Raw genomic sequence first — 22,921 nt, 5'->3', positions numbered from 1 at the left:
CTGGTGTGGATAGCACAGCCCCAGCGAGGGACGAGGCACTGCCTTTTACTGTCACCGTTATATGCTCATGTCCTCGGTCTCTTTGGGATCTGCCCGTGTGCATGTCTCTGAGAATAACTGTGAACGGAAGAGACTGGTATTTCATTGGCTAAACACAGAGAAGGAAAGAGAGAGAAGATTTAACTTCGGTGTCTCAAACTGATGTGTGGATAGCACAGCCCCAGCGAGGGACGAGGCACTGCCTTTTACTGTCACCGTTATATGCTCACGTCCTCGGTCTCTTTGGGATCTGCCCATGTGCATGTCTCTGAGAATAACTGTGAACGGAAGAGACTGGTATTTCATTGGCTAAACACAGAGAAGGAAAGAGAGAGAAGATTTAACTTCGGTGTCTCAAACTGTCTGACGCTTGCACAGAGCCACCAGCATCTCTGCTTCTGAGGGACAGTTGCATCGTTTGTGATACCCATGATTTGCTCCACTCATAATTGACCAAACCAGCTTTATCTACATGAAAATGAACTCTCCCCCACACCTCATTTGGGACCCTTCCTCGACCTGGAGGCTCACTAGCACGTGTTGGCCCATGAAAGGCTTCCCAGCAGGTGTTGTCACACCGTTGGTGGCCCCTCAACACCACGCGGCCCTCTCCCTGCCACAAGCATTTCCCCTCTGAAGTTGCCTTCTTCCCGTCGGGTCCTCCTTACTGGTCCCCTTTCCCGTGGACGTCACAGGCTGAGCCCCTTGCTGTGTCTCACTGATCGGCTGACGCAGCTTCGGATTCCTTTCTGGCCTCCAACCGTCCCCCATTCCATGCTTCTCCCCGCTCCCCTGCCCTGGCGAGCCCGCTAGAGTGTGCACGCCGCCCGCGGCATTCTGTCATCGAAACCCTTCGGTGGCTTTCTGGTGCCTTCAGGATCCATTCCAAAGTCCTCATCACTACCACATGGCGGGCGCCGACGTCGGCGTCCGTGCAGGGGTCGGAGTACGTCGGAGCGGGTAGTGGTACAGCTGTGTGCGGCCCTCCGGTCGCGGTGCCTGAGCTGGGTTCTAAAGGATGAAGCAGAGGTCCCCGGGCAGGAGGGACATGGGAAGGCCTTCCGGCTGGACAGAACCACCTGTTTAAGGGCGGCAAAGCCCGGACCTAGCGTGGCACCGTCACGGCGTGGTCCCTGGCCCGGCGTTGCTGGCCTTTACATGCGAGGAGGGACTGGCCTCCTGTGCCTGCCAAGGGCCCGGCTTTTCCTCCGGAAGAGGCGCGGAGCATGGAAAGGGTGTCCGCTGGGCAAAGCGTCGTTTCGTGTTTTGGAGAGCGGAGGGGAACAATGAGGCCAGAAGGGAGAGGAAGGAGTGGTTGCTGAGTGTGTCCTGTGTCGCGGGCTCTGCCGGTACCTCACCCGGGTTATTTCTTTAAATTTGCACCAGGACCCATTTTACAGGTGAGGGGACTTAGATTCAGGGAGATGAGACGTTCCTCTGAGACTGCGTCACACATATGTGCTGGCCCCGTGTGCTTCCCACCAGGAGAGCCAGCCTCAGAGGTCGGCGCAGCCCTGTGCAGCCCCTGTGCATCCGGGGGGCACCGTGGCCTGTGCCCTCGGTCTGTCCTCACCTCTGCTGTGTCCTCCTGTCCATGATGCCTGCCTCCGGCCAGCGCTGTGCCGGGCCAGCTCTGCTCGCGTCCCCCTGGCTGAAGCGCCGTCAGTCTGTAGGAGGTTCCCACTGCCACCCGGCAAAGCAGCAGCAACCGAGAGACTGGAAACCACCTGACTCTCGCTCCCGCACGGCCGAGCTGAATTCTCCGCTCGGGGGCTCAGAGGCTGAATTCGAGGTGTCGGCTGGTTGAGCTCATCTCCGGGCTCTGGGGAAGAAGCCTCTTCGCAGCTCACGCCATTGCTGGCGGAATTCGCTTCCTCGTGGTTGTAGGACTGAGGTTCCTCTTTCCTTGTCAGTGCCCAGTGGGGAGCTGTCCTCAGCGAGCAGAGGCTGCCAGCATCCCTTGCTGCTGGCCCCTTCCCCATTCAGGCTGGTGACGCTGTGTTGAATCCTTCTCGTGCTTTGTGTCTCTGACTTTCTCTTCTGCTTCCAGCCAGAGGAAAGCCCGTGCCTTTATAGAGGTCAGGTCAGCACCCCCTGGGAGACGGCTTAGCATCCTGTTTCCCACACGCACCTTGATTACACTCACATTCGCCATCTGCCATTACCTAAAATAAAAATGTTCATCCTCGGAGAAGCTCGGGGTTTTGTTCCTGTCTGCTGCTGCCCACTTCACCAGGAGTCCCCTTAGGGAAGGAGACCTTAGCGGATGCTGCATTTCATCAGTATTTTAGGGAATAACTTTTTCCACCTCTGCTTAAGGCCGAAGGTGCAGCCTGGCCCTCTCCCGCCTTCCTGTGCATGCAGCCTTTGGGGGGAGAAGACAAAGAAGGTTTTTATGTTATTCCCTGTCCCTACCTATTCCAAAGCTCCTGCTGCTACCTAGTTAAGCTGAAGCCTTTTCTGAATTCTGCGCCCTTCAGCCGCTGGTCCCAACTCATGAAGAATCCAGGACCCAGGCAATGGCCTGCACCTGCTTTGCGCCCTCCCCGTCGTCCGGCAGAAGTAGCTGCCCGTGTTGGATGACCGCAGGAGGAAAGCACCAGAAGACAGAGGGGAGCATGCCGAGGACTGAAGCCCACGAGGGCTCCAGCTTGATATCAGAGACTCGTGAAACGGATGGGGCCAGGCTCTGTCGCTTCGGGCAGAGTGGAGTGTGGAGACCAGCTCAAGTGGTTTTATGGCAGGTTTCTAAATAGTCTCAATTTTATTTTGCATGGAGGATGGTCACGACGGCAGGCACCAGCCTTAGCCTTACCCACAAACGTGAATGGAAAGATGGCTTTCAATTTTTGAAGTTTTGTATTAGAAGGGACTCGGAAGAAATGAACGATGCTCGTGAACTACGGAGCGAGCAGCCGGTTTTCGGAGCGGGGAGAGAGGAGCCTGACACTTAGTGCTTCAGATGCCACTTACGTGATTTTTTTAGTCCCTGTGGTACCTGCTCCTGCTCTTCTGATGTTACAGATGTGGACACAGGTGAAAGAGAGCTAGTGGCTGTCCCCGAGGGCCACGCAGCACCTGCCAAAGGGGGCGGCGACCGCAGCCCTTTCATAAGAGCCAAGAGCCAGAAAGGCACCGGTAGCCCAAGCAAAGAAAAGAAAAACGAACTCATTCTGATCGGTTTTGACCAGTCATTTTAGTGCTTTAACACCTGTTTACTTCTTCCAACGAACGACATTTCTCCACTCACCCATGGTGATTTAGACTGCTCGACAAGCATCACCATCCATTTCCCCCGGAACAGTTTCTGTTGAAATCGGTTGCTGTTCGTGACACCGAGATATGTTTATTTGGATGTTAGTGCAGCTCCTGGAGGTTCGAGGCTTTGGACCAAAGCTCTCCAAATCAGGAATGTTTCAGCCCAGCGTCCCAGTTCGTGATCGAGATTGATGAGGGTAACAGATACGCACAGCAGGGAAGGCCCCGTTACTGAACGGCCAGCATGGGAGACAGCTCATTCACACAGCCCTACTCTAGCGAAAGCGTTCACCAAAAATCAGCCATCAAGAGCTGGTAGAGAAGGAGACACCAGGCTAAACTGGGAGGACGTTAGATGCCACCATCGCACTTTTCACTGACACAGCTACGTCCTGCGTGTCAGTTAAATCTTTAGCGTTCCTTCAGCTAGAGCAGTGGCTCTGTTCAGTTTCTTCTCCCTTAAAGATTTCAGACCCCAAAAGCTGCTGAGTAGAAGGGCTTCTCTTGACGGAGGTCTGGGAATCCCAGCTGGACGGTACAGCCCGGCTCCTCGCCGCCCCTGCTGTGTTTGTCACTATACGGGAAAGGAGTTTGGGGTTCAGGTACCATGAGCCACTTTTCAACATCTGACCTGTTTTTTTCTCGAGATTTGAACTTAGTCTGCTGCTAAAATGTGCCTCATTTAAAGCAATGCTTGGCACAGAATAATCCACGAGTCCCTCAAGACACCTCGAAACAACTAATCAAAGTGACAAAAAGAAGACTCTGTTAGAGCACAAAATCCAAGCCACAGAGATGGGAAAGTTTCTTATCGCTCTAGTAATAAAAGCTGAAAGGTCAGCCCTTGATCATGTCTTTAATTTCTTATACCACATTAATAAGTTCGGCAGAATTTAAATCGAGTGCAAAATCAGAGGTTCTTATCTCGTAACAACTCCCACATCAAGCATATAATTAAAATGCTCCAGTTTAAAGATTTTCCCCAAGGTATCAACTACTAAAAGATTCATAAGTCGGTGAACCAGAGTCTTCTGGACGATGGCTCAGGCTTCTAAGTGTTTCAGATGGGGAGAAGGGATCTATGACAACTGGCCTCACTAATGTGAAAGAAGGCCGGCAAAAAGTTGCTTTTACTTACTCACATGTCTCTCGATAGAGGCTATTAGCCGTTGGTCTTTTAAGTTACTGACCTCCATCAATATTTGACTGCGTTCCGTCCTCCGGGCATGTGACTTGCTAAGTATTAAAGAGAATTTCTCAAATCAAAGGAAGCTTTTTGAGTCATTTATGGAGTGGGGGTTCAGAAGTCCTGGTCTGGGCCACGCTGCCTTTCATCGCTCCTGATGGCTTCTGTGACTTCGAGGTGGGGCTGTTATCCAGGGCGGTAGCATCTGACCCGCATGTGAAGGACTGGGAGATTCGGCCACGTCACAGGACGTGTTTCCTCAGAGGGAGGAAGACGCCCTTCATTTGGGCCTACGTCCCCTTTTACGTCTGTGTCCCTGGACGTGACTCTCATGTGACCAGGTCGCCTGCACCCACATCCCCCCTATTTCCTGAGCGGAAGTAAGAAAGACCCTCTTTGCTACATGTGAGAATGGACTCTAGAAGGAGAGGGCCTGGAGAGGGCAGGCCAGAAAGTAGGGGGACTAAGGCTTTCTTTTCTCCTGTGATGATTGAGGTGTGATCCCTGTCAAAAGGAGGAGATCGGGGGAGCGCTGCGTAGCCCCGGGGCGTGGGACACCCCCTCTCGAAGCAGCAGGACCTTGTGAAGGCAGAGATGACTGTCCGTGTCAGTACCGGCCACCGCAGAGGTCGCCTGCCTCCCTGGTCGATCTGGCGGCCTTGGGGACGTCTCGAGGGTGATTCCATGGGGATCACCAGGATCTCATGGAGTGGGGTGCCACTCGAGGTCGTGTGGGACGGAGGGGCAGCGTGTGGACATGACGGCTGGTGAAAGGGAGCTGCTTCTGCTGGCACCGGGGCCCTGGCAGTGGTGACGGCTGGCACCCACCGAGGACTGGGCGCTTCGCAAAGTGCTCCATGTGCATTTTCTCATGTAATTCTCAGGTTCACCTAACGACAGAGGTAAATACGTAAACAATGAGCCATTTCATTGGAGGCCTAACTAACTTCTTTAAGGTGAACGTTATTAATAGGTTTCCGGTATCGGATTTGGGCAGAACCCACGGAGCCCGTGACTCTCGCATATGACGCTCGTATTGTCACTGTTCAGACCCTGCTGCCTGCCCCAGTGTTCCAGCTCAGGAGCTGAGGCCGGCAGCACCCGTGGGCCCGAAGCCGTCCCCTTCTACCTGCAGAAGTGTGTCCTGTCACCTGGTGAGGGTTCTGAGTGTAGAGGCGGACACGTCCTTGGCCCGGGGCTGGGACACCTTACTGGACCGCTGGAGTCCTGTGCCGAGAACGGCTTTGAGGCCACCACGGCATTGTGAGAAGTTGCCACGTGTTGTAGGTGAAGCGTGAGTAGTGAAAACGCGCGTCCCGTGTTTGTCCTTCCGTCGGGACCTAGGCCACCAGGGACAGACACAGCTGGAGGAGGAGCCGCGGTTCCCTTGGGTTGCGTCCTGCATAAGTCCTAACGGAAGCGGAGCCACATGGACTGGCTCGGGTGACACAAGCAAAGAGAGGTGCCAGGCGCGTCCCGCGGCTTTAATTCTGTTTCTAGAACGGTGGCGATTCCATTTATAATAGGGGTAGAGGAGGCGGGGGCCGTGCGTGGCCGGGAGAAGCCGTCGCTTCAGGGCTGCCTCCTCCATGAAGTCTCCCCAGCCTCCCCGCCAGCCTGCGCTTTCCCTCGTCCTCCTGAGGTGTCCCGCTAGCTCTGCCCCTGGCGTTTCTTCCACAGCGAATCACGTGTGCCCGTTGGTGGTCAGCACGTCACCCCCACGGGAACGTAAGCTGTGTGACAACAGCCCGCGTCTGTCCCGTGCCCCCGTCTGGTGCAGGGCCTGGCACACAGCATGCTTGGTCTGTTTCACTGTGACAAAGGAACAGCTTTGCCGAAACGATAAGACAGCAGGTCTCCCTCAGCTCGTTAATGTGAGAAATAAAAATACACCTGGGTTAAAATATGCAGACGGTGGGAAATAAAACATGCAGTCGATACTTTAATAATTAAACTAAATTTTGCCGCCAAGTGATAAATGCTGCTAAATCAATGAAATATGCACCAATTAGGCAATCACACAGCCTGAACATTATACACGATCGTCTGGGATTGTTTTAAAAAATCAGTCGAGAGAGTAGTTTAATCATTATAACGTGGATAAATATTCAAAATCAGTGACACGTGTTTCTTAAAATTCGGCTGTCGTGCCATCATGTTGTTATTGGCTGCTTTGTTCTTCCTCTCCGGCCACCCCCGAAGAACCCCGTTCTGATCTGGTTAGTGTTTGTCCCTGGTTTTCATTCTGTCCTCTTTATAAAGCCGGGCTCGGTAATTGGCATCCCCAGTAAACGAAGTCATGAATTCAGGGCATCATAATGTGGATCGGAAACCTTAGCTTCTCACCCCTGCTGCGGTTATAGTCAGGGTTATCCTCTCGAAAAGGTCGAGTCGCACCGCTCACCACTTTGTTGGGGGAGCTGGGGCGTCCTGCGAATCTAAACTTCCTCCGCCCAGTGCCCACCTCGGGCGCACACAGCCTTTCCTGGCCCGGATTTGCATGCATCTTCCTCTCTCTGTCCTGTAGGATGAGAGCAGCTCCCACTCACAGGTGCTGGGCGGGGTCGATGAGAAGGGGTGGGGTTTCGGGATGATTCTTATATCGCCCTCCTCACATGGCTTGGTCATTCTGCTGGAATGAGTGGGAGGCAGTAATGGCTTCCTGGCGCAGCCATTTTCGTATTATGCAAGAGTGTGCCGCCAGCAGACGGGACAGCCGTGGGGCTCGCAGGGATGGGGGACAGAGAACAGGTATAATAGCTGCATGAGGACAGAAGACCCGGAGTCTCCAGCGGGGAGAGGTGAAAGCCGAATCAGAATTGCCAGAGCTTGTTCCAGCCGGGGCTCCAGGAAAGGACACTGTGGATGAGATTTTTTTCATACTGAGACATGATTCCAATACCATGAAGTTCACCCTTTTTTCAAGTATGCAATCAGGGGTTTTCAGTCAGTACATTCACCAGGTTACGTACCATCACCCCTACCACGTTCCAGAACATTTTCACCCATCAGCGTCACCCCCACACTCCCCTTCCCCCAGCCCCTGACAAGCACTGATCTACCTCCCGTCTCAGTGGATTTGTCTGTTCTGGACATTTCCCATAACTGGGGTCGTGCAGCACGTGGCCTTTCGTGCCTGTCTCCTTTCATTTACTGTGATGTTTTTGAGACTTGTCCATATCGGAGCCGGTACCAGTACTTCATTCCTTCTTAACCCTCGTTTATCCACTCGGCACGGATGGACGTTGGGTGGTTCCCACTTTTTGACGATTGTGGATGCTGCTGCTGTGAACATCCACACACAGGTTTCTGTGTGGACGTGTGTTTTTAGTTTTCTTGGGCACATACCTAAAAGTGGGACCGCTGGGTCATATGATTAACTGTGTGACAGTCCCACCAGCAATGTGCGAAGGTTCCAATTTTTGCACAGCAGTCGCTACTGTTTGTATTTTTAGTATAACCATCCTAGTGGGTTTAAAGTGGTACTTCATGGTTTCGATGTGTATTTCCTTAACAACTAGTGATGCTGGGCATCTTTCCACGTGCTTATTGGCTTTTTTATACCTTCTTATATACCTGCAGAAATGTCTATTCAAATCATATGCTCTTTTTTGATTGGGTTATTTGTCAGATACGTGATTTGCAAATATATTCTTCGATTCTATGGGTTGTATTTCACTTTATTAATAGTGTCCTCTGAAGCACATTTTTATTTTGATGAAGCCTAATTTTCATATGTTCTCTTTAGTTACTTATGTTTTAGATGCCACTTCTAAGAAACTACTGCCTCATCAAAAGGTAATCAAGGTTTACACCTATTTTCTTCTAAGAGTTTTGTAAATTTGGCCCTTACGTTTAGGTCTTCGATTCATTTTACATTAGTTTTTGCCTACGGTGTAAGGTAGCGATCCAGCTCTACGAGATTTTGACAGACCAGGTCAAGCAGCTTCAGATGCTCAAGCAGATGGGGAAGGAGCTCTAGGGCGAAGGATGAGGAGAGCACTTTGTTCTGGAACTTGGTGCTGAGCAAGGACGGAGGTCCTAATGGTTTCAAGAGAAAAGCGTAGGGCGATTTGGTTTGTGGATCTGGATTCTGGACCCGGCTGGATTCTGTAACCATGCAGAAGATACACCTGGCAAATTCCCACATCCCAATGGGGGAGGCCTTACCTTCTAGATGGTAAATGGATGACATGACAATTTGGATGTCTACAAAAGGCGGCCACTGCCCCCCAGGGGAGCAGGAGCCTGCGGTCCTTTAGTCACTATGTGCAGGGGGCTAAATACTCTCCTGCTTTGGCGGTGATAATGTGACAAGCCCAGGAGCACCACTGGCATGGAGAAGGGAACGGAAGTAAGGAGGTGAGCTGGCACCCGGGGTTAACAAGAGCATGGGAAAATGTCCTTAACGGCCTGAGATTGTTTGCCAGGGAGATCGTCTTTTCTTCCTACCTAACATTGATTAACCCCCTTTTTCACGGCCTCTTACGTTCCTACGTCTTCTGAGAAGTGTTGACGAGTCCACCCACCGAATGCCAGTGTCTCTTGAACCCCACACAGCCCCACACGTTTGGATCCCCCATGGCTCCATTCGTGCTGTCCCTTGTTGAAACCACCTGTTTCAAGGTTTAGTCTTTCCCAGGATGCAGCCTTCTCTGTCAGTCACCCAGCAAGCCACCTGGAGTATCTTGGTGCTCAGCGTGTGTTTGCTGAGCTCAGCGAAATCTGTGCTTGCTTCTCCTTCGATTACATTGTAGTTGAGAAAAAAAAAAAAGAATTGTATCCATTGAAAATTCCGACCACAACGCATGGAAGTTGACAAAAACATTCTAGAATTTGCACGTCAGGGCAAGGGCCAAGGATTGCCAAGACCATTTATGAAGCAAAGGAGCAAGGTTGGAGGTACCCGTCGGATTCTAGGGTGGCATGCCAGTCCTGGTCTTAAACTAGAGTGACGAAGTACCGTGTGGTATTGATACAGTGATTGACAAAGAGATCGATGGGACAAAATCGATTGCTCAGAAATGGAACCTCGTGTGGAGAGCCATTCATCAAACCATTTCTCCTTTCTCCTGGACGTAAACTAAACATCGCCCAGTCCACTGTGTGGCTGAGTTCAAGCCAGGGAGCTGAAGGCGGAAGTGACATGCACCACTTCCGGGCCTTTAAAACCACCCTCCCGTGAACAATTCATTATTTCCCCACATTTCAGCTGAATGTTAAAGTCTCTTGGGATGCCCAGGGTATGGCAGAAGCACGAGATGGAAGGAGCCTGGGCCCCTGAGTTCCTGCCTGGAATGGAGCTCCCCCAACAGCAGATGGTCAACACATAAACTCTCACTGTCAGTTACTGATACTTGGGGGTTGTCGGCGTACCCTAATAATCATGCCTGTGTGGAAACTCCACCTACAACAGCTGGCACTGCAGATATGGCAGAGAAGATGCCATGTACAGGGCTGGGACGATGGCTATCTATATGGAAAACAACAGCAAATACAAATCCTGTCTTATGCCCCATTCCCGGTGAATTAATGACCTAAATGCGAAAAACAAAACATTAAAACACGTAGAAGAATGCATAGGAGAACATCTTCGTGACAGCAGGTAGGGAATGAAAAGCTAAGACACACAAATTACCGATCGAATGAGAAAAATTAACTGCATTAAAATGAAAGACTTCCGAATAAAAGCATCGTAAGTGTGAAGACAAGCCAAAGACTGGAGAACATTTGAAATATATACCAGTAAAGGATCAGAATTCAGAATATTCAATGAACTCCCGTATGTCAACTAGAAAGTCAAAAACACTTCAGTGGGAAAATGGGCAAAAATTATGATCGGGCATCTTAAGGAAGAAATAGGCCACATAGATATGGAAAAAAATACTTAACCTCACTACCTGTCGGAACCAAATACATTAAAACCAATTTCATTACCAATTAATCAAAGTCTGCGCGTCGCTACCTGTGGCTAGTGCGACTTGCAGCTAACAGTCTGGAAAACCGCTGTGGCTCTCCAGGGAAGTCGGACATGCTCTTGCCCTCTGTCTCAGCAAGGTCACGGCTACGTAACTGGCGTAGCTGGCGGGGTTCGTGTTTCTGAACCACTCAGCGCCCGTTCCGCCTTTCCCTGGTCGGAAGGAGCTTATCGTGTCTCTCCATCGCTCTCCTCTCTCGTCTTTCTTTCATCCCGCAGTCACTGTCAGATTTACTTCGGCCCTTCCCTTTCTTCTCACGGAGAGCAGCCATGAAAACTGCCCAGATTCCTGTGAAAAACCGCCTGGCTGTAATGACTGGCCGCTGGACTTCACAGGAGCCCGTGCGTGTTAATAACTAACACGGCAGAGCATCCCACGCACCAGACACGACTCCAAGTGTTTTTCTCGCACTAACCCTTGTGTCAACTTCTGAAAAATTCACTTGCGTTAGCTCTTTTAATTCTCAGAAGAGCTCTGTGAGCTCGATTATCATCATCTCCACTTACGAGGGTGGGAGGGAGCAGAGGCACAGACAGGCGGGAGGCAGGGGAGGTGGTTCCCCTGAGCCTGGTCCCAGTCCTGAGTCTACACCGTTTGCCATCCGGCTTTGTTCAGGCCAAAGTAGATTGATTTGGGTTGGTTGAGGATGAGATGGTTGGACTAGACACACAGACTACTGCCCCTGGCTGAGTCCTCCAGAAAAAACTAACAAACAAACAGACAGACAGACATTTTTCTGGCTCATACAATAAGAGTTTGATCGTTTCCAGTTGTCTTCTTCCTCTCGTTAAGCGGTGGTTTCCTAGCGTCTGCATCGTCACGATGTACCCAGGGCAGTTATAGGGTTCAGTACCCCTCCCAAATTCAGAGTAGTACTTAAAACAATTTTTTAAAAATGTTTCAATTACAGTGGGCATTCGGTATCCAGTCTCCACGTGGCTTCCTCTTTGTACCCTTAGTCACAGGACTTGTGTGCCTCTGGTCTTCAGGGGGTCCTCGACGGTGGCAGTTGTATAATGTAGCTGGAGTTTCGATGGCATCGTGAGGGGCGAGCGCAGCGTTTCCCTGCCCCGCCACGTTGACAGCAGTGTTATTTGCCAAGTCAACGCGTCTCTCATTACTGGCCCGCTTAAGCGGGGTGTCAGAGGGTGGGACTGTTCACCGCCAGCTGGGCAGGACTAGAGTGTTATTTTGTTTTATTATTTTATTTATTTTATTTTATTTTTGATAATTCGGGACTTGTCTCAGAGGGGAGTTCACAGCTTCCTCGACGCTCCCCGCTTCAAACAGACGGATTACTTCCCAGCCGGGAAAGTGGCCAGATCCCTAAATTGACATGTTTGTTGAAGAATAAATTTCATGTAGGAGAATGAATGACACCAGGTGCAAGAGGATCTGATCAAAGGGCGTTTGAACTCCACGAAGGATGCAAAACATTTCCCTTCTTAAGAAATTTTAATAAGTTGTTAAAGAAGAGACTGTTTTGTGCTTGATTCGGCTTCTACACATTTTGGTGAAGAGATTCTGGCTGGGTGTCAACAGTAGGCGAGCCAGGAGATAATTCCATGTGAAACAGTTCTCGTGGCCGAGCCCCCCGCTCCCCATCTGAAACGTCCTGCAAAGTGTCAGAGGTTCTCTGAGGCCCAGAATCGGACCGGCGAGGCTGCCCCGTGACTCGGGAGCTAAGACGCTGCCTAGCAGGTGCGCGGGTCCCTTTTCCCGGCGAGGTTTGAATCTCCCGTGAGCTTGCTTTTTCTTCTGACACCCAGCGCGCGGTGCATACCCTTGGGGTGGCGTTTCAGTGCATAGATCAGGTGCGTTCTCTAAGCACTTCTAGAATGATTTAAATCTTTGCACGGGCGTAGGTTTCTTTTTCCCTTCTAAGTCCACTCTTCTTTAGGAGCGAAACAGATCGCACTGATTTTAAGCAGACTTCCAGATCTTCGGCGGGAGGAAAGCGACATTCTCTCACTCTAAGTGGTTGTGGATGTTTTGAACGCTAAAGCCACGAATAATGTTATCGTTTTCATGCAGGCTCTCTCTCAAGAGAATGTTATGACTCCCCTTTTGAAAGGAGGAAAACAAAACATTTCATCTCTCTCTAAAAGTCAGTGCGCCTCTTCCAGCTGTCATTGCTTATTTTCCACGGCAGACGGTCACGTTCCTGAGACTGGATGGTTTTCTCCCAAAGAGGCAGTAATCTCATTACCTTCCGGCTCTCTATTTAATTTAGTGAATTAGGCCTCGCAGCTGTACTCAGAGGTAGATGTAGAAGATTTGTCCTTTAACAGGGAATAGAGAGTGGTGTCACTGTCCACAGGTTTGGAAAGATCTAGAAGAAAAGTTTGGGCCCTGACCGCTTTGACATTTAAGTCTGACACATATCCCAGTTCGTCAGGCCCTCAGATGGTCAGGGCAGTTGATGGTGAACGAGCTGCCTTACGGACAAAGAGTCTGTTTTTATATGGATGAATCGTGAACTGAAATTATCAATAAATGTCTCCTGCCTTTGAAACAAACGAGGCTCCAGCCCAGGGTCCTCTCGGTCTGATGAGGTCTCAGCTTCTTGAACGAAAAGCTTTGTGAGTTCCGGGGTTCTCTGTCTCCATGCTCCCCACCCCTCCCCCTTCCTCCCAAGCCTCTCATTCTGAAGGTGGGATTAGATGGTTTCCAGGGAGCTCCTGAAGTAAACTCTTGCACTTGGGGTACGTGTGGACATTCTCAATGTCACCTCTCCTGGGTCACTCACACTGTTGTTCAAAAGAGAGTTCTTACGCGAGTTATCAAATAAATGAGTCATCGGATAAATAAATGCTCATCATATGCATCTATAGTTACACGTCCGCACAAGCAAATTGTGTGTGTGAGTGTGTACATGCGTGTATAAAATCTTCGGGGGACCGAGGCTGCTCGTGGCTTTGGTGGCGCCCCCTGCACAGGAGATTTGAATGACAGCTCTGACGCGGTGACTGAAGGGAGCTCTTTTCCATATCCGTCCGGGAAAAACGCTTTTCAAGGCCACTCACTGAGAGTCAGGTCAAGTTCTAAAGCAGGATCGGTTGGCAACTGCAAATGGCAAGGGGGCCCATCCATTTTTCATGAGGTTATGATTAACCTGCCGTCTGCCTCCCGCAGGCTCGACCTTTGGGAACGAAGACCCGCCGGCTCTGAAGACAGCTCTGCCCGCCAAAGATGCACCCAAGGGGGCCAGCCGGGCAGCCCCCCCAGCACCCCCCAGCGTGACAACACCCCGCAGGAGTTTGCTGCCGGCACCGAAATCCACGTCCACACCCGCTGGTAAGACTTTCCGCCTTAAAATGTCTTTACTTGGATGGGATGGTAGATGAATTTCACATGGCATTTACAGTTAATAATAATAATACTAACAAATAATGCCATTGTTTTTAAGGCATGTTCATTTTTCATATGTTTAAATTTTCACATCTGCCTCTCACTGTCCCCCTGATTGGCAACCTGTCGAGTTGCACAGTTTTGTTTTGATTGCCAAAAAACAAACAAACAAACAAACAAAAAAACAAGAATCAAGCTATTTTTTTGAGGCAGATTGGCATTTGGCTCGGGGAAGCGGATGCTAATGAGATCATTGGCAGGACCGGAGGAGGGAGCTGCAGGCTGCACCTCCAGGAATGTGGTGTCCCATAACCTCTACGGGAACCCAGGGGTGCAGTCCCCGGCTGGCTCCAGGCTCAAGCCACCAAAGCTGGGATCCAGGGATCAACAGCTATGGCAGAAAGGCTGACCCAGAGCCATGCCCAGCAAACGGTGCCCACGCCCTGCCGCTCCACACCCGTGAAGCTAGTGGCCGGACGCAGGGAACTCACCTGCTGCAAAGGTGTGATAAGCCCAGGTGCTTGTCAGCAGAAATAGCCGAAGCCACCCACTGTGGCCCCTGCCCACTCGCTCCCCCTGTGTCACACACGGGCATGTGTTGGCCTGCACAGATGTCCTAGCACATAGTCCTCGGCTGGCTTTCCCAGCCAGGAGGGTGGGTGTTAGACCCCCATCACTGCGGGGTGGCAGCAGAGAAGGCGAGGCCATGGTCTGTTTGCCCCCCGGCCCGAGCAAGGAGACCACACACACTGTGTAAAAACCTAGAGAAAGCGGACTTCAGTTACCAGGGGAGGGCGTGGGGTGGAAGACGAAGCAGAAAACTCCTGTGAAAGATTTCAGGATATTTTCTTCGACGTTTTACCTAACTCCAACCCCTGAGCCTTCCTGTATTTCAAAGTGATTGTCGTCAAAAGACAAATTTTATCACGGAACCCTGGCTTTGCGTTTACTCCACTGGTTTGAATTTCTAATTTAAATGAAACGGAGTCTCTAAAACAAAGTCTGCTTGCACATTGCCTTTCCACTTGAAAAAGCGGGAAGTCGGCAGGCAGGGTACAGCCAAAGCCCAAGTCGCTGGATTTGTGGGGACCGTGAGACGTTTGGGTCCTTCTGACTGCTGGGGTCATGCCCACGCTACTTCCAACAAAAGCCGTTGGAAACATTTCTCGACTGTGATGCTTCACCTCCCTCCCTGGGCGACCCCACGTGGGGACAGCGAGCTCCTGTAACTTGGGGTCGCCCTCTTCGCCGTTGCCCCCGTGATCACAGATGCGACAGGCACCCACAATGGGACGATGCGGGTGACCTGGCGTGCAGTTTTCCAGGTCCTTTACAACAACCCTGTCGTCCGTCCATGCCGCCCTCCTCCCCCCGGCTTTCATACACAGGCTGAGTGAGAGCTGTGTTTAAACATGTCTGGAGGCAATAGAGTCTTCCTGTGATGTAACACCGCTTGTCACCTCACTGACATCAATGCAATGACAGCAGAAAGTGTGGGTACAGTGCTAATGGTGAAATACACTTATATATGAAACATGATGTTCATGGCTACGTAAAGGGAAGCTTCCCAAGAATTTTAGAAACTTAGCCTCGGTCTTTTGATGGTTCCTTTCCTCAAAATTTTAATGGAAAGCTTTTCTGCTGTTCACATGTCAAACACAAACCCTCCCCAGAGCATTGATCCATATAATTTTACATGAATAGTCGGGCTTTACTTCAAACCGGTTGGCAGTCGTCGTAGCAAATAGGAAAATGTTTTCAGTTGAGAATATTGATCTGAAGGTAGATGACTCCTTGATCGACATGCCATCCGATTCTGTCACCTTGACTTGATGTTGTATTATACAGTGTAAACTTCCTTTATTCAGCCTAAGGTATAGAGGGATTTCTTATGATGCTATAGAAAAGGAACAGCTGGTGTTTTATTGTTTGGGTTCCTCTTCACCCAGAGGAAAAAAAAAAAATTCTGGAAATAGCGAGGCTGTTAGCCTACGGACTACAGAAAATCCAGCTTGTATCACAAAACTTAATTTCACTACTTTAAAAGCAGATTTTTATTTCTGCATTGAATTCCACAGATTCAGGTATTTCTGGGCACACTATAATTTAAAAATACAAGTAGCTCGCCGCTTCATCGGGGTGCTTCCCGAGCGCGTGGCTGTGCGCGTGGGCGGGAGTCCTCCCTGCCCTCCGTCCGGTTCGGCCGAGCATCCCCTGTCCCTCCTTTACCGGGCACGTCGTCCATGGAGAAATCGAGGAAGCACCTGCCGAACCGAAATATTCCACTTTCGGAAAAGACAGGACGGGTGATAAGATCCCTGTCTCCGCTGTGGGAGTCTCAGGTCGTGGTGATGGGGGGTGAGTCTTACCACGGCGTGTGATCCACGCACCTTTAGCGCCACCAGCTGGAAGCGCATTGCTTCCTGGTAACAAAGGAGTCGGGCAGCGCGTGGTTCAGGGCCGTGACAAACCTCGGGGCCCCGAGTCAGAGCGGGCAGGCTGCTCTGGGCCCTTCGGGGCCCCAGCGTTACCGCGTGGTGGCGGCCACATTCTCCCCGAGGCCGAGTCTCAGCAATGGTCACAGCTTCAGCTTGTTTATCACGGTGAAGCCCGCGGGGAAGCAGCAGTCTGTTGGGACAGAGGAAGTTATGGGAAGATGGAGCATTAGGAAGGATCTTTGTGGGAGAACAATTAAGGCAATACCTTCGAGACCCGCTCCTTTGCTTGAAGTCACGGAGGCAGAAAAATCTGGTGGGCTCGGAGTTTGGAAGGAGGATGGTCTGCCTCCCCATCCGGGCCCGTTTGCTGTTCTAGCTGGTCAGTGGAGGGTTGCGGGGGGTGCTTAGGCCCTCACAGCAGGCAGGAAACACCGTGAATCATGAGCTGACACCAGAGTCAGCTCAACCACCCCAGGGAGCGAGGTGAAGTTAGGATGGGCATGGGCGTCTGTTCATTTGCCAGAGGAACGTGCAAGCCACAAAATGGTCAGAAGACAGACAGCATGGAAAAAAATCACAGTCACAGCTGCCACGTCTGGTGAGTCCAGCCTGGTTTTAATCATTACACGAAGGTGGCCTCTGAAGCAGTTCGTCAAGCCAGTTTGATTTTTCTTTATTTTAGGGCATTTGAGTTTACAACTCTAATAACCTCATTCTCTGTTACTAGTTTAGTGGCCAAGGGTGTTATTTAGCAATTATAATCGAAATGCCGCAGATCCAAGTGAGGAGAAAGGTACATTTATCTTTCAAAGTCTTTCCTCGAAATGACACCAAGAGTAATACCGTACGTAGCTTGGGAAGCAGTAGAGGACACACCCGCAGTACCAGAAGAGAATTCGTGAGATGCTGTGACTCACCTGGCCATTAAGCCACCTGCAGGCCGGTGCGAAACCTTTCATTTTGTGGCAGCTCCTCCAAGTAGGGCACAAAAACCTAACTGTCCCTCAGGAGCACGTACACGTCGCAAATGAGGGTTCCACACATGGTGTGCCGCCCACTCTGCTCATCAGCCTGGGATTGCCGTGGGAGCCGGTCCAGCAGTACTTACGGCAAACGGTCTTTTAGACCTGCGTTTTCCACTGTGGCTTCCCGCGTTTAGGTGTTTCAGAGCCCTGTCTGCTGCACGAAACGCATCGTCACGCAAATGGACGCCGAGACGCAGCCCAGTCTCTTAACAGGACGGGCCTGGAACTCTTAATTACGTGTCGCTGTTTAAAATGTTTCGCTTCTCTCCAGCCTTAGATATTCTCCTAGCTATCTTACACTGATGAAATACCAAAGCCCAATCATCGTCGTCTTGGGGTTGGGGACAGGGGGTTAGAAAAAATGCAAATGGCATGGAAAAGGACAAATGCCAGCTAGCCATTTTCTGAAGGATCCTGGAAAAGAAGACCACATTTCTTGGCCCTTGCAGAGTCTTCATAGGTTTCATCTTTAACCCATCGGTCCGCGTATTTGCCCCGAGGACCAACTTGGAGCTCACACTTTGCTCATCAGTAATCATCCCGCCCACTCCACCCCCTTCCCCCCAGTACTGGCAGTGGCCTTCACCTTCCTAAATGCACATCTTGTCCTATTGTTCCCCTGCTTAGGACATTATGGTGGCTCTCCGTCACCCACCCACGGGCCCAGGTGCCGACCCCCTCTCTGTCTGGCACACAAGACCCTTTCTGAGCCGCGCCTGTCTGCCACGTCAGCTTCCTCTGTCCCTTGTGTCTGTCATGCCTTTCTCCTTGCCCGACTCCTGGACCACTTGCCAGACATCTGAGTCTCACTCAAGATGACATCGACAGACCACATGGCTGCCGCGAGTCCTTCACCAGCCCAGGCACTTGACCGTCCGGAAGGCACCGCCGTCACCATGAGCATGATCTCTGCCTGGCACCCATGCCAGACTCTGCCCCACATGCTTTAAACGCCTCCTCTCTCTCAAGCACCGAGGCTGTGCTGTGGAGTACCCATCCTCCCATGCGCGAGCATGGGCAAACGGCGATGTTCCCGGTGTCGCAGTGACAATTCGAGATTTGCGTTAAGGTCCGTCTTTTTCCAAAGCCTCTCCTTTTTCTAATATCATTTACCTATTGGAAGATTCACTGATTAAACACGACGTGATGACTTAAGGCTGCTGAGCATGCCATTGACTTAGGACTCCAGAATATATAATATGAGAAAACCAAGTAACATCCTTCTTCCGAGGGAGGCCATGTGTGTTTTGTAGAGCCCTTGGGGGTAGGAGAGCAGACCCCAGTGGAGTCTGAGCGTTTTTGTGTCAGAGGGAAAAAAATTGCCCGCAGCTATGTGCCATCTCGTTTTTTTTTTGGCTTCACCATGGTCACTTGGACCCCCATTCTGAACCTCAGAAGCCAGTGTCTGGCCAGCAGAGACAGGGCCCTGACTACAGAGCCCTCTAGCCAGGAAGAAGCTCTGCCGTTGAGCTGTCTGCGTGGCGGGGTAGAGATGGGGGCCGAGTGACGGTAGCATGCATAATTATTCAGTGCACGCAGTTTAGAGCAATGTGACAACATCATGCTGTGGATCTGCACCGGGACCGTGGGATGATAGTAAACAGGCCAGATTGAGATGGAGGTTCATGGAAGCACAGCTGCAATAATAACGATAATGATAGTGATAATGGTAATGGTAATGGTAATGGTAATGGTAATGGTAATGGTAATGGTAATGGTAATGGTAGCACCAGCGTTTGTCCAGTACATGCTGGATGATGAGCCATACCCACCATCCCATTTCAACATCGCCTACAAACCTGACGCCCAGATTCTCTTTGTAACTGTCTCCTAGATTAGGGAACCGGGGGATTGGAGTGACCAGGCCATATGCCCGAGGTCACAAAGCCAGGAGTTTCGGGGTTGGGTGGTCAGGCCCGGCATCCGACTGCCAGGCTCACACTTGTACCCAGTGCCCTTGTAGTAGCCTTGGAACCAGGTGATTCTGACGGTGATGTGACTGACAACGCCACCCAGCGGCGACCTGCCAGCTCCGGCTGCCAGCGTGCGGTGCTTCTGTGCTCTGGGTCTGAGAAAAAATAACGCGGTATAAGTCCCTCTTTTTTTTTTTTTTTTAATTGGCTACATCTTTTTAGGTTTGGAAAAAAAAAAACAAAGGCTCCTTGGACATTTTTCTAAACGTGATTTTTGTTCCAATGCGTGGAACAACTTTGTGAATAAGCAGCAGCGAATTGTTAGTTTCTGACACACAGAATTCGGATGTCAGAGGAAACAGAGAACGAGCTGAAAGTTAAGCCCAGATTCCAGCCACGGTCACACCGCTAATAGCCGTGCGACCTTGATCCTCGGACTCCTCACTGGAAGGGGAAGAATAGCAGCCACCTCGTCCGACAGTGAGTGAATCCGCTGGCACAGTGCTTATAACGCACAGGTTCCCAGCAAAGATTTGTAATAACTAAGTTAACATTGTTAACGGGGACCGCAGTTTTTGCATAGTTAATAAGTGCCTGGTATGCTAAGTACGCACTTTTATTTAATGCAACGCAGGATTTTATCCTCACAACCACCTGAGGGGCAGCCACTGTCTTGCCCATTTTTAAACAGAAGGAAACAGAGGCCCCCAGTTTAACGTGCCTGGGGTCACCCGATAAGGACGCAGTAGAGCTGGGCGTCTGGGCCCTTAACCAATATGCAGATGCATGCTAAATAACCTCCGGTCTGTCTGTTCCCTACTTCCCCTCCAGCTTAAAAATAATTGACATTTATAACCACGGCTTCCAATTCACTGTGGCTCCGGTCTCAATTGTGAGTGATTTGAACTACCAAGTCAGCGATGAATTTATATTTGAAAAAATATTGTCGATGTGTGTCATCATGAAAGATGCTCATCACTTATTAAGTTTTTTTAAAAGGTTACAAAATTGTATTGTAATTTTTACAACTCAGTGCAAAAAAAAAACAAAAAACAAAAAAAAAATGGCAGCCAGAAAAGGAACAGAAACATCCCAAAATTTTAATTTTTGCAAAGAAACAGTAAACATTCAGGATTCTTGTCCATGAGTAAGAAGAATGCGATTCAAATCACAGCGAGATGCACACCCATCGGAATGGCGGCATCATAAAATTTGACCTTCCCAAGTGTCCCCGAAGATGGATGAGGCGAGGAGCTCTATGGCCGTCCTGGCAGGAAGGCTGGAAACGAGCACAGCCACTTCAGAAACCGGTGACCTTATCTCATAAAGTCCATGTGCCCTTTAACGTAATAGCTCTGCTCGTAAGTGTGTGAGAAACACACACATGTGTTAGGACGCGTGTACAAGTGTGCGCAAAGTGGCATTGCATAGAACTGCTACACCGGAAGTGGAAGCACCTCCCACGCCCACCGGCAGTGGGATAAGCGAGCACACTGTGACACCTGCATCCGATGCGTCAGGGAGAGCGAGCTCGGCTGTGCGCTGCCACAGCACCCATGAATGTCACGAATGCAATGTCTAGTAAAAGTTCCAAGAAAGAAAAATACACATGGCATGAGTCCACTGATATAACGTTTACAGACTGCAGGGTATTGTTTAAGGGTGCCTGTGAAGTAGCAAAACTACGAAGAAAAGCAAGAAATGACCATAATCATCGGGACACTGGTTTTCCAGGCTTGGGACGTGATAGGCTTCTGGGACGCCAGGAATGTTCTCATTCTTGATTAATTCTGATGTTCTAGTTCTCGAATTGGGTAATAGTTTCATGAGTGTTTGCTTTGTAATTATTTGTTGAACTATACAAATAAATTTGAAGTATTATATTTCACCATAAAAAGTGTTTAAAATGTGTTATAGTATCTTATTAAGAAAAACATCAATACGCATGATATAGCCTGAAATAATTCATGTCGGTGGGTTCATAGTGATTATTGCTGGGTGAGGATACGGTGAAATGAAAAAAAAAGTATTTTGTCGTTTTTCTACGATGAATACATGTCCTTTTATAAAAAAGGAAATAACTTATTTAAATATTTGCTTCCATTGGGTGACTGAGTCTTGATCTGTCATCTTAGCCAGATGCCTTAAACTGTCAGCAGTAACAGCGAAAACAGCTTAACTTCCTGTTTACCTCGTTTTGTCATTCAGCATCATATCTATGCATTGGCAACCTCAACTGCAGTTTCCCAAATATAAAAAGAAAAGCGAAAAACTAAATATGTAGTATGATAAGTATTTAATTGAACGGTAGACTTATGAAGCCTTAAATTGGATTTTCTGGGGAATTCAGATATACTAGAGGCAAACTGAGTCAGAATATTTGCCTTGGCCCAGTGAAGTTGGAGGTCGTAGAGGGCTGGAAGCAGGTAGGCTGGACTCGAGACACAAACCTTCCTGCTGTCCCTGTGCTGTCCCTCTGTTCCCCTCTCCATCTCGGCAATTCTTCTGCCTACTTCGCATCTGAGCTCAAACAACCTCCTTCGGTGAAGCCCTACCTGCTCCTCCTCCAAGCTCCCAGAGAGAAATCCCTCCAGACCTCTGGGCTGGCACCTGCTACATTACCTTGTCATTAGTTATCTACACGTCTTACTAATCGGTGAATCTCTGCAGACGTGGATTTTGTTATTTTCGCCTCAGACTCTCCAACAGCTAATACCATATCAAGTACAGCAGAGCCACGCAACAAATACGTGATGAATGAATGAATGAATGAATGAATGGATGGATGATTGAATGACGGAACGCTTAGGAGCTTTCTAGGAGTGACTAGTTCAGAAAATAAGGATGATGATATAGCTTTGGGGTGAAACTATGGGACACTAAACAGGAGGGCACTTATTTAATGCCGGACAGACCATGTGAAGTATTTTTTATTTATATGGGGGAAAACGTCAGCTCTGAGAAGCACCATTTTATTGTGCTCTGGAATTAGCGTGAAAGTGGATTATTGGGCAGAATGAGACAAATAATCCGGACCATTTCTTTCGTTTTCGCTTACCTAACTCAAACTGCCACGATGAATAGGACCCCAATAGCTATTTGCGTTGTCTCAAATGCACGAAGGATTTCCCCCGCTCGCTCACATCTTCTCAGTACGTAGCAGATCATGCAGTGCCTCGATTCCCAGAGACCCAGATTCCTTCCTTTCCTCAAATCCATCACATTCAGAGCTTCCCTCATTTTGTTTCTAACTGAGTGACGCGATTTCTCATCACCGTCTTAGGCCGTGCCTGTTTAGTATGTGGGGGTGGGGGGGGATAGGTACCCGAGAAGAAATGAGAGGGAGAAAATCAGAAGAAATTCAGAATGTCAGGAATTCACCTCATTTCAAGGTCGATCTCATTTTCCAGCAAGGAAGAACATGGTTAGTTAGTAGTAATAACCAACTCATTTATTTAGCGGTATTTACTGAGCGGGCGATTCTCGTGTATCATGTTAATGGGGCGTATGGACAGGCAAAAGGCCTTGGGCCTATCACGTGACAAAATCGTAGCCACAGAGCGTGATACCAGCATCCAGAGCCCTCTAGGTTGGGGTCTGAAGGCGAGACGGGACAGAGTTACCTGGAGAAGAGAAGAGAGGAGGCAGGAGGCTGCTGCGAAGTCCTACAGGACAGGCGACACCAGTCCGCATCAGGAAGTCGCAGTGATGATGAACAAAAGAAGTGGACTGA

General features: G+C 49.9%; 1 protein-coding gene across 1 annotated transcript in view; it reads left to right on the top strand.

Moving 5' to 3' along the window:
• MTUS2 (microtubule associated scaffold protein 2) overlaps positions 1-22,921 on the top strand; it is a 277,079-nt gene that overhangs the window by 132,256 nt on the left and 121,902 nt on the right. Inside the window, exon 4 of the mRNA XM_006904828.2 lies at positions 13,597-13,758. Coding sequence (XP_006904890.1) covers positions 13,597-13,758 — 162 coding nt within the window. The remainder of the gene's footprint in view (positions 1-13,596; positions 13,759-22,921) is intronic.

Source organism: Pteropus alecto, unplaced genomic scaffold, assembly GCF_000325575.1.
Source record: "Pteropus alecto unplaced genomic scaffold, ASM32557v1 scaffold80, whole genome shotgun sequence".
NCBI lineage: Eukaryota > Metazoa > Chordata > Mammalia > Chiroptera > Pteropodidae > Pteropus > Pteropus alecto.
The sequence above is the reverse complement of the archived record's forward strand: the minus strand, read 5'-3'. Positions and strand labels throughout refer to the sequence as shown.